This window comes from Oncorhynchus kisutch, linkage group LG6 (assembly GCF_002021735.2).
Source record: "Oncorhynchus kisutch isolate 150728-3 linkage group LG6, Okis_V2, whole genome shotgun sequence".
NCBI lineage: Eukaryota > Metazoa > Chordata > Actinopteri > Salmoniformes > Salmonidae > Oncorhynchus > Oncorhynchus kisutch.
This window is the reverse complement of record NC_034179.2, coordinates 27,727,054-27,739,158: the sequence shown is the minus strand read 5'-3', so window position 1 is coordinate 27,739,158 and position 12,105 is coordinate 27,727,054. Positions and strand designations below refer to the sequence as shown.

Genomic DNA, 12,105 nt, shown 5'->3' with positions numbered 1-12,105 from the left:
TGCTTATAAACCATTATGTTTACCATTTTGACCTTTGTTAAGAATTTCATAATTTGGGGTTGCCTTTTATTAAATATTCAAGTGCAGTATACTCTAATTCTAACATGTTTGGATGAGCGTGTTTGACCAGAAGTGAAATGGGACAAGTGCCTTGCATGGAAATCTGCAGTGTTTCTGTAGGGGTCATGTGTTGTTGTGTAAGGAGGAAAGGGGGAGGCTACCCATTCTGGGATGTGTGTTGAGACTGTTGGTCTCTCATTCTGTGAAAATTGGGGATGTTATGCAAAACATGGGAAGTACTGTCACTGCCAAGCAATACAAAATGACCCGACAGGCAGAAATGACCAGGCTTTATGATGGCTGTTTGCACTTCCTCTCTCCAGAGGAGAGAGGACGAAGGCTTTTCTGAAAACTAGCACAGAGAAAGGGGGACAGTGGTAATTCACTGGAGGGAGAGTCACTTAAGAGACACTATTTGGTGGGAAATAGTTCAAGGGCTTTGTGGAGGACACAGACAAACAGGAAGGACATGGTTTTCCATTGCAAGAACCAGACTAACCATGCACAATAGCAATGTGTGTGGGCATGCGTTGGACATCACTCCTTACCAGGGTTGGGTAGGTTACTTTCTAAATGTAATCCGTTACAGTTACCAGTTACCTATCCAAAATTGTAATCATTAATGTAACTGTTGGATTACCCAAACTCAGTAAAGTAATCTGATTACATTCAGTTACTTTTAGATGACTTTCCCCTTAAGAGACATTAGAAGAATACAAACATATATGTTACCAATTGAACTACATCTTTTGCAGGATAAATCTATGTTAAAGTTTACATAGCTGGCTATATATGGATGTTAAATGTTACTTTATGGGTTGGTTATGTAGACTTCTTCTAACCCATCGCTTTCTACTACATATAATAATACAATTTAATTACATCTTTACATTAAAAACCTAAGTCTATCAGAATTCCAGTCATTCCAATAAATGTTATACCCCTTGATCTTCAAAAATAGGACTTGGAAATATGGAAGAATAGATTAGCCAAATTGTTTTACCTGAGCATAACCCCAAATCTAAAGACCTATTAGCCAGCCCTGTTGTTTATGATTTTGTTGTCATGGAAAACTTATTGGGCTCATTGATTCGAGTTGAAACCCTAACCCTAACTGCTAACCTCATGAAATGGCATGCTTTAAGCACTACTGAAAAATGCTATTTGCATGTTAAAAATGATGCCATATGCTGCATTTGCTACAGGCCTATTGTTTACCATTTTGTTGGTGACACTTTGATATCTTGATAATATGCATCTGTTTAAAGGACAAATCCACAGATGAAACAATAACAAAATGGCCGCCCACTTTTGTTTCGGTAAAAAGCTGAGGGATGGGCCTGGAGAAATGTAACCACTCTCAGATTAATAGACAGAGCTATGGATGCAAGGATTCATGATATCAAAATGATTGTTTTAACCCTGTTATGAGGCTAAGCAGTGTTTGTTTACATTTGCGATGTTTACAAACATTGGAGAAAAACAAACTTATATTTTGGGTTGTCATGGAGCGTGTTAGTTGAACTAAGCTCAGGAGGCATTTATAAGTTAAATTCTTCAAGAATCAATGGATACATACACTACCGTTCAAAAGTTTGGGGTCACTTAGAAATGCCCTTGTTTTTGAAAGAAAAGCTATTTTTTTGTCCATTAAAATAATATAAAATGTATCAGAAATAAAGGGTAGACATTGTTAATGTTGTAAATGACTATTGTAGCTGGAAACAGTTGGTTTTTAATGAAATACCTACATAGGCGTACAGGCCCATTATCAGCAACCATCACTCCTGTGTTCCAATGTCAAGATGTGTTAGCTAATCCAAGTTTATAATTTTAAAAGGCTAATTGACCATTAGAAAACCCTTTTGCAATTATGTTAGCACAGCTGAAAACTGTTGTCCTGTTTTAAGAAGCAATAAAACTAGCCTTCTTTAGACTAGTTGAGTATCTGGAGCATTCCATGCTGTGTAGGGTGCCCTCTTTCGGATGGGACGTTAAACGGGTGTCCTTACTCTCTGAGGTCATTAAAGATCCCATGGCACTTATCGTAAGAGTAGGAGTGTTAACCCCGGTGTCCAGTCTAAATTCCCAATCTGGACCTCAAACCATCACGGTCACCTAATAATCCCCAGTTTACAATTGGCTCATTCATCCCCCTCCTCTCCCCTGTAACTATTCCCCAGGTCGTTGCTGCAAATGAGAACGTGTTCTCAGTCAATTTACCTGGTAAAATAACGGATAAATAAATCATAAAATGCTGATTAGAATGTAATTGAGAAAACATAGAAACATCCTTTCTGAATTTAAAAGTAATCCTTGAAGTAATCATCTAGTTTTTCAAAAGTATTTGTAATCCCATTACAATATTTTTGCTGGTAACGTAACGGAATACAGTTACAGCATTTTTTGTAATTCTTTACATGTAATCCGTTACTCCCCAACCCTGCTCCTTACACACACCAAGTGAAGGCCCAGAGCAACTAGCTCTTAGAAACACTGATGATCAGACTCAGACAATCAGAGTTTACATTTGAAGTCGGAAGTTTACATACACGTTAGCCAAATACATTTAAACTCAGTTTGTCACATTTCCTGACATTTAATCCTAGTAAAATATTCCCTGTTTTAGGTCATTTAGGATCACCACTTTATTTTAAGAATGTGAAATGTCAGAATAATAGTAGAGAGAATGATTTATTTCAGCTTTTCTTTCTTTCATCACATTCCCAGTGGGTCAGAGGTTTACATACACTCAATTAGTATTTGGTAGCATTGCCTTTAAATTGTTTAACTTGGGTCAAGCGTTTCAGGTAGCCTTCCACAAACTTCCCACAATAAGTTGGGTGAATTTTGGCCCATTCCTCTTGACAGAGCTGGTGTAACTGAGTCAGGTTTGTAGGCCTCCTTGCTCGCACATGCTTTTTCAGTTCTGCCCACAAATTTGCTATAGGATTTAGGTCAGGGCTTTGTGATGGCCACTCCAATACCTTGACTTTGTTGTTCTTAAGCCATTTTGCTATAACTTTGGAAGTATGCTTAGGGTCATCGTCCATTTGGAAGACCCATTTGCGACCAGGCTTTAACTTCCTGACTGATGTCTTGAAATGTTACTTCAATATATCCACATAATTTTCCTCCCTCATCAAGCCATCTATTTTGTGAAGTGCACCAGTGCCTCCTGCAGCAAAGCATCCCCACAACATGATGCTGCGACCCCCGTGCTTCATGGTTGGGGTGGTGTTCTTCAGCTTGCAAGCCTCCCCCTTTTTCCTCCAAACACAATGATGGTCATTATGGCCGAACAGTTTCATCAGACCAGAGGACATTTCTCCAAAAAGTACGATCTCTGTCCCCATGTGCAGTTGCAAACCTTGGTCTGGCTTTTTTATGGCGGTTTTGGAGCACTTCCTTGCTGAGCGCCCTTTCAGATTATGTCAATGTAGGACTCATTTTATTGTGGATATAGATACTTTTGTACCTGTTTCCTCCAGCATCTTCACAAGGTCCTTTGCTGTTGTTCTGGGATTGATTTGCACTTCTCGCATCAAAATACGTTCATCTCTAGGAGACAGAGCGTGTCTCCTTCCTGAGCTGTATGACGGCTGCGTGGTCCCATGGTGTTTATACTTGCGTACTATTGTTTGTACAGATGAACGTGGTACCTTCAGGCATTTGGAAATTGCTCCCAAGAATGAACCAGACATGTCTACAAAAAAGTATTGGCTGATTTATTTTGATTTTCAAATGATGGCAAGGAAAGAGTCACTGAGTTTGAAGGTAGGCCTTGAAATACATCCACAAGTACACTAATTATGTCAATTAGCCTATCAGAAGTTTCTAAAGCCATTAGATCATTTTCTGGAATTTTCCAAGCTGTTTAAAGGCATACTCATCTTAGTGTATGTTAACTTCTGACCCACTGGAATTGTGATACAGTGAATTATAAGTGAAATAATCTGTCTGTAAACAATTGTTGGAAAAATGACTTGTGTCATGCACAAAGTAGATGTCCTAACCGACTTGCCAAAACTATAGTTTGTTAACAAGACATTTGTGGAGTGGTTGAAAAACGAGTTTTAATGACTCCAACCTAAGTGTATGTAGAATTCCGACTTCAAGACAGTTTAAATTATCCAACACAGGGAGGTCACAGCTACCATTGCTAGTGGCCCATGCTGTTTTAAAAAAGGGTTACAACAAAATGTAAATTGGTAATGTGTTGACATTTTCTTATATAAATTATAATAGTGTTATAAAGAATATCATGGGGAAACAAAAATATTATGATTTAGAAACTTGAAACATAATTCTCAATAGAGTAGGCATAGTTTATTTTCTAGCATAGTTGAACTCACGCTCAATAAGACAGTTATCACCCACAACAAGGAAGTGTTTTCATACATGTTTCTATAGAGGTTTCTAGAGCGTGAGTATATTTCCTGTTAGCAGGTTGATTATTCTCACATTATGTATTTTAAACGTGCTTTGACTTACTGAACATGTACCACTGAAGAGGGACATGAGCTTCCCTGCTCTCTGTCTCTCTGCTCTATACTAGCACTGTGTGATGCAAATTAGGATTTACAACTCGTCCACTGTTTATAGTTGATTTGAATATGAGTGAGGGCACACCAAAGCCAGAGTTTTGGTTTCAAACAAACGAACAAACAGTCTGAGTATTTTCATAACTCTCTAGATAGATCATCACAAAGTGATACAATGTACTCCCAAATTGGTGGCTGGTGGGTTATAGCACACACTTACTTTATCAACTGAGACAGTAAAAACAGCGTAACACAGACAACTACAAAATGTGTTGTTTCCAGTATGGCTAATACCTCTGACTCTTCAAAACAAATCACGTCTTCTTTATGATAGGTTGTTTCACCACATGTACGCTCAAAGCTCAAAAACAGCTGATTTAATTTCAAGTCATGTAGTGTTCCATGCCAACAGACTTCTGACTAATTGAATAATGCATGAATCACCTGAATGCTGCATTTATGAGGCAACTGTATAAAAATATACAACTCCTGCTAAAAAGGTGGAATTGGAAATGGCTTTAAATAATACATGGGTGAAGTTTGAAACAGACATAGTATGGAGGTCAGTCATGAATTTTTGACTTTTAGAATATAGATGAACCTATGACTTATAGCCCATGTGAGTGACCATGAGGTCATCACGATCAAGATCAAAACGTTAATAATACTTCAGTTAGGCCTACTTACTCCGTATCAAAATTAAGAGAGCCAGCTAAGCATCAAATTCCCATAGCATTAAAGAAAACAAAACTGCTCCTATACCAATCAGTAACCATACTGACATGAAAAAACAAATCTCAGCAGAAAAAGAGGTTGCCTTTTTAATCTTCCCCAATTAGTTAGTGAACCACTGCAGTACAAATAGCTTTTTGTTTGTGTCAGACATTCTCTTTCACATAGAATTAACTTCCTCTTCTTGTTGTCAGTTCCAGTACCAAAAGCAAGAAAAATGGTGTTGTCTATAGTTAAATTAAGGTTTTGTAGCTAAACTTCCCAATGAACATGTTTAGAAGAGCAGTGATACATCTTCCTTTTAATTGTGTGTGAAAAACTGATTGACACAGGTCACAACGCTGGAGACTACATGAGGATATAAGACATTGATCTGTACAAATCATCTTTAGTCACAGTCAGGAGACATAAAAATATTAAAAGCAATTCTGTATTGAGCTACAGTACCATGTTCAGATTGTTCACTGACGGTTCTGTTGATGATCTATAAAATAGACATAGATATACTGACATTCTATTGCTGAGGCCTTGGTTGAAACTAAATTCACATCAAATTGCATCAAACATAATAACCAACCAAATACCTCTAAGGTTACTAACCAACTAAGGCAACTAGTCTACATACTGTATGCATGCCGAATAATTGTAATAGACTGAACAAAAATATAAACACAACATGTAAGCTGTTTCATGAGCTAGAAATAAAAGATCCCAGAAATGTTCCATATGCACAAAAAGCTTATTTTTCTCAAATTTTGTGCACAAATTTGTTTACATCCCTGTTAGTGAACATTTCTCCTTTGCCAAGATAATCCCTCCGCCTGACAGATGTGGCATATCAAGAAGCTGATTAAACAGCATGATCATTACACAGGTGCACCTTGTGCCGGGGACAACAAAAGGCCACTCTAAAATGTGCAGTTTTGTCACAATTGGCATGCTGACTGCAGGAATGTCCACCGTTGCTGTTGCCAGAGAATGTTAATTTCACTGCCTCCAACCTCGTTTTTAGGAGAATATGGCAGTACGTCCAACCGGCTTCACAACCACAGACCACGTGTAACCACACTAGCCCAGGACCTCCAGATCCGGTTTCTTCACCTGCGGGATTGTCTGAGACCAGCCACCCGGACAGCTGATGAAACTGTGGGTTTGCACAACCAAAGTATTTCTGCACAAATTGTCAGAAAACATCTCAGGGAAGCTCATCTGCGTGCACGTCGTCCTTACCAGGGTCTTGACCTGACTGCAGTTTGGCGTCGCAACCAACTTCAGTGGGCAAATGCTCATATTCGATGACCACTGAAATGCTGGAGAAGTGTGCTCTACATGGATGAATCCTGGTTTCAACTATACCGGGCAGATGGCAGACAGAGTGTATGGCGTTGTGTGGGAGAGCGGTTTGCTGATGTCAAAGTTGTGAACAGAGTGCCCGGTGGTGGCGGTCGGGTTATGGTATGGGCAGGCATAAACTACAGACAATGAACACAATTGCATTTTAATTGTATGTCCCAGTTCTTCCATGGCCCGCATACTCACAAGATATGTCACCCATTTGAGCATGTTTGGGATGCTCTGCATTGATGTGTACGACAGAGTGTTCCAGTTCCTGCCAATATTCAGCAGGCCACAATCAACAGCCTGATCAACTCTAAGCTAAGGAGACGTGTCGCGCTGCATGAGGCAAATGGTGGTCACACCAGATACTGACTGGTTTTCTGATCCACCACTACCTTTTTTAAAGGTATCTTTGACCAACAGAAACATACTTATCTGTACTCCCAGTCATGTGAAATCCATAGATTTGGCCCTAATGACTTTTTTTTAAATGACTGATTTCCTTATATTAACTGTAATTTAGTAAAATCTTTGAAATTTTTGCATGTTGCATTTATATTTTTATTCCGTGTATATATATTTTTAGAAACTGGGTGGTTCGAGCCCTGAGTGATGATTGGCTTACAGCCGATGTATATCAGACATTATAAACTGGGTGGTTCGAGCCCTAAATGCTGATTGGCTGACAGCCGTGGTATACCAAGGGTATGACATTTATTTTTACTGCTCTAATTACGTTGGTAACCAGTTTTTAATAGCAATAAGGCACCTTGGGGGTTTGTGATATATGGCCAATACACCATGGCTAAGGGCGCGTTGTGTTGTGCATAAGAACAGCCCTTAGCCGTGGTATATTGGCCATATTCCACACCACCTCGGGCCTTATTGCTCAAGTCTAATAGTACATGCAACAGTACATTATGTTGATCTGTCTGGCTCCCTGTCCCCTAGGCATGGAGGAGACGATGGTTTGTTCTTCGAAGAGGACGCATGAGTGGGAATCCAGATGTGTTGGAGTACTACCGAAACACAACCTCAAAGAAGCCCATCCGCACCATCGACCTGAGAGAGTGTGAGGTTCAGATGCAGACGGAGCAACGCCTGGTCAAGAGGGAGTTCCAGAACCAGCACCTCTTCGTTATCAAGACGTCGTCTCGCATTTTCTACCTGGTGGCCAAGACTGAGGAGGAGATGAACAGTTGGGTCAGCCAGATCAGGGAAATCTGTCACTTTGGACCTCTGAGTCTGGATGATGGGACAGGTAAGGACCTGGCACAGAGACACAGTTCAATACGGTCACAGTTTAAACGCCTTGGGTATTAGAAATGCGCATTACAAATTAAATTAATTAGACTGCTCTAAGTACGTTGGTAACCAGTTTAGGGGCTCCCGAGTGGTGCAGAGGTCTAAGGCACTGAATCTCAGTGCTAGAAGCGTCACTACAGACACACTGGCTCGAATCCAGGCAGTATCACAACCGGCCGTGATTGGGAGTCCCATAGGGCGGTGCACAATTGGCCCAGCGTCGGCCGTATTTGGCCGGTGTAGGCCATCATTGTAAATAAGAATATGTTATTAACTGACTTGCCTAGTTAAATAAAGGTTAAATTAAATATATATTTTTTATTATAATTAGTTACAAAATCACATTCATATGTTAAATTTCTACAAAGAATATAGAGAAACACTATTTGGTATTCAACTCTTGTTGGAAGCTTTTGTCCAGTGACCTACAGTAAGAATGTGTTTGTGTGTGGGTAGAGTAGCCATGTTTAGGGAAGGTTGTCTATATTCAAGACTGAGATAAATCAAATCCAATTTTATTGGCGACATATACATGGTTAGCAGATGTCATTGCGAGTGTAGCAAAATGCTTGTGCTAACAATTCCACAACAACTACCTAATACACACAAATCTAAGTAAAGGAATGGAATAAGAATATATACATATAAATATATGGATGAGCAATGACAGAGCGGCATAGGCAAGATGCAATAGATGGTATAAAATACAGTATGTACATATGAGATAACAACCCATTTAGGTGTCTGATGATTTCTCTGTGTTATGAGCTTCTTAAAAATGTCTCGAGGACATGAGGACCGTCTCAGAGAAGCCCACAAAAATAATATATTATTTGAAGATGTGAATATTAATTTGTCATGTGTAGTTTTGCATTGCATTTAAAGGAGACGTTTGAATTAAATGTGTTTATTCTCATTAATGCTCCAAGCCAAGTATGATACTTTGCCTCTTCTTGGCTGTTAAAGTCCCTGGGCTCAAGAAATGTACTGATGTCCCTCAATGACATATTGTAGTATATTAACTATTTTTGGAGTATTAGGTTGAGGTTAGAAATCTTTTTCGCAAAAGGGCCCCTGACGTACATGTACAATCAGAAAAGTGCATACTAAAATGATAGACACACACACGTATGCAGACACACACACACACAAGCACACATGTAGGCATGCACAGACGCACCCATACATACACCTACTTCAATGTTGTAGCAATAATCAAATCAGAACCATTTGGCAGACAGCTTCTGATTACAAACAGTAAATCACTGAACAGTGCTGAAGTAAAATGTGATTTATTTGACCCAATTCAGTTACAAGTTATCTTTCTCTGTGAAACTCATAGTGCCATAGATATTACAACTCTCCACAGGCATGCAAGTTCAGCTAGGGTGATGCTTGAACAGTTAGACACCAAGCTCTCTTGTCTTCATGTCTTATTAACTCCAAACCAGGGGGAGAGCTGTGGATAAGAGCTGTCAGTTGGAACATTTAGTTAAACATTGTTCTGTATGGAGCAGATAGAGCCGACTACATGATCTCCAGACAAAGAGAAGAGATTACAGCCCAGAGGAACAGTGGCAAACCCCAGGTTTACACATTACTGGGAATGATAACACAATGTCAGACATTCAGTCAATGAAATTCTGAACTAGTTTACTATTCAGTACACACACAAAAATCTTTCCAACACACACTGTCGTAAATCCATTGTGTGAAAAAATACAACAGATAATGCCACAATTTCATTCTTTTCTGCAGTTTCATGTGCTGAATAAATACCTTTAGGCTTTACAATATGCCTCACAACTATAAGGTACTTACAGCATTTAAATAATTTTCAAATCGTAGTTACAGTGTATCTCATTGTCTCCAGAAATTTGAATACACAAAGCGTTGATAGACCAAGCTATTATACTCTACCACATGGTGATACTCACACTCATACTTTGGTCTTTATAACTATACCGAACAAAAATATAAACACAACATTAAACAATTTCAAAGATTTTACTGAGTTACAGTTTTCACGCCCTGACCTTAGAGAGCCTTTTTATGTCTCTATTTGGTTTGGTCAGGGTGTGATTTGGGGTGGGCATTCTATGGTTTGTTATCTAGGATTTTTGTATTTCTATGTTTTGGCCAGGTATGGTTCTCAATCAGGGACAGCTGTCTATCGTTGTCTCTGATTGGGAACCATACTTAGGTAGTCCGTTTTCTCTCCTTTCTTTGTGGGAAGTTGACTTTTGTTTATGGCATATAGCCTGTAGCTTCACGGTTTGTTTTGTAGTGTTTATTGTTTTGTTCGGCGTCTATTCCTAAAAAAAATAATATGTACGCTCACGACGCTGCACCTTGGTCCAGTTCCTTCAACAGCCGTGACAGAACTTTCCAACACCAAAGGACCGAGCAGCGTGTAATGGAAATCCTGGACGGGAAAGGACCCTGAAGGCAGGCTGGGGAGTATCGCCGTCCACGGGAGGAACTGGAAGCAGCTAGAGCTGAGAGGCAGCATTATGAGGGAGCAAGGCTGGCAAGGAAGCCCGAGAGGCAGCCCCCAAAATTATTTTTGGGGGTCACATGGGGAGTGTGGCAGAGTCAGTTTGGAGACCTGAGCCAACTTCCCGTGCTTACCGTGGCGGGCATTGTACTGGTCAGGCACCGTGTTATGCGGTGGAGCGCACGTTTCTCCAGTACGTGTTCTTAGCCCGGTGCGCTACATCCCAGCTCCCCGCATATGCCGGGCTAGGGTGAGCATCCAGCCAGGACGGATTGTGCCAGCCCTGCTCTCCAGACCTCCAGTACGTCTCTACGGCCCAGGATATCCTGCGCCAGCTCTGTGCACTGTGTCTCCAGTGCGTCTGCACAGCCCAGTGCATCCTGTGCCTGCGCCCTGCACGTGCCGGGACAAAGTCACCATACAGCCAGGACGGATTGTGCAGGCTCTTAGCTCGAGACGTCTAGTGCGCCTCCACAGCCCAGTGAATCCGGTGCCTCTGTCTAGGACAGGGCCTCCTATATGTCTCTCCAGCCTGGTGAGTCCTGTGCCTGCGCCCAGAACTAATCCTCTTGCATGTCTCCCCAGCCTGGTGAGCCCTGTGGCAGCTCCACATACCAGACTGCCCATACGTCTCCTCCCTCCAGTGATGGTCCATGACAAGAAGCCTCCAGTGATGATCCATGGCAAGAAGCCTCCAGTGATGATCCATGGCACGAAGCCTCCAGTGATGATCCATGGCAAGAAGCCTCCAGTGATGATCCATGGCAAGAAGCCTCCAGTGGTGAGACTTGGCACGAAGCCTCCAACGAGGGCCTCCAGTCCGGAGCCTCCAACGAGGGCCTCCTGTCCAGAGCCTCCAGAGACGGCCTCCAGAGACGGCCTCCAGTCCGGTGCCCGCAGAGACGGCCTCCAGTCCGGGGCCCTCAGCAGCGAGGGTGCCCAGTCCGGGGCCCGCAGCAGCGAGGGTGCACAGTCCGGGGGGGGGGGGGGGGGGGGGGGGTACTGTCACACCCAGACCTTAGAGAGCCTTTTTATGTCTCCATTTGGTTCGGTCAGGGTGTGATTTGGGGTGGGCATTCTATGTTTTGTCTATGATTTTTGTATTTCTATGGTTTGGCCGGGTCTGGTTCTCAATCAGGGACAGCTGTCTATCGTTGTCTCTGATTGGGAACCATACTTAGGTAGTCCGTTTTCCCTCCTTTCTTTGTGGGAAGTTGACTTTTGTTTATGGCACATAGCCTGTAGCTTCACGGTTTGTTTTGTAGTGTTTATTGTTTTGTTCGGCGTCTTTTTCTAATAAAAAGAATATGTACGCTCACCACGCTGCACCTTGGTCCAGATCCTTCAACACCCGTGACACAGTTACAGTTACAGTTCATATAAGGCAATCAGTCAATTTAAATAAATTCATCAGGCCCTAAATCTATGGATTTCACGACTGGGAATACACATATGTATCTGTTGGTCATAGATACCTTTAAAAAAAGTAGGGACTTGGATCAGAAAACCAGTCAGTATCTGGTGTGACCACCATTTGCCTCATGCATCTCCTTCGCAAAGAGTTGATAGGCTGTTGATTGTGGTCTATGGCATGTTGTAACACTCCAATTCAATGGCTGTGTGCAAAGT

At 41.4% G+C, this 12,105-nt stretch overlaps 1 protein-coding gene across 4 annotated transcripts in view; it reads left to right on the top strand.

The window, feature by feature from the left end:
* Window positions 1-12,105, top strand: part of LOC109892599 (GRB2-associated-binding protein 3) — a 32,599-nt gene that overhangs the window by 811 nt on the left and 19,683 nt on the right. For 2 of the 4 annotated variants that reach the window (XM_020485258.2, XM_020485255.2), the window contains exon 2: window positions 7,626-7,935. In XM_020485258.2, the coding sequence (XP_020340847.1) occupies window positions 7,626-7,935 (310 nt within the window). Of the gene's footprint in view, window positions 1-278; window positions 618-7,625; window positions 7,936-12,105 lie in introns of those variants that run through there. The other 2 variants (XM_020485257.2, XM_031826524.1) reach the window with 2 other exon arrangements.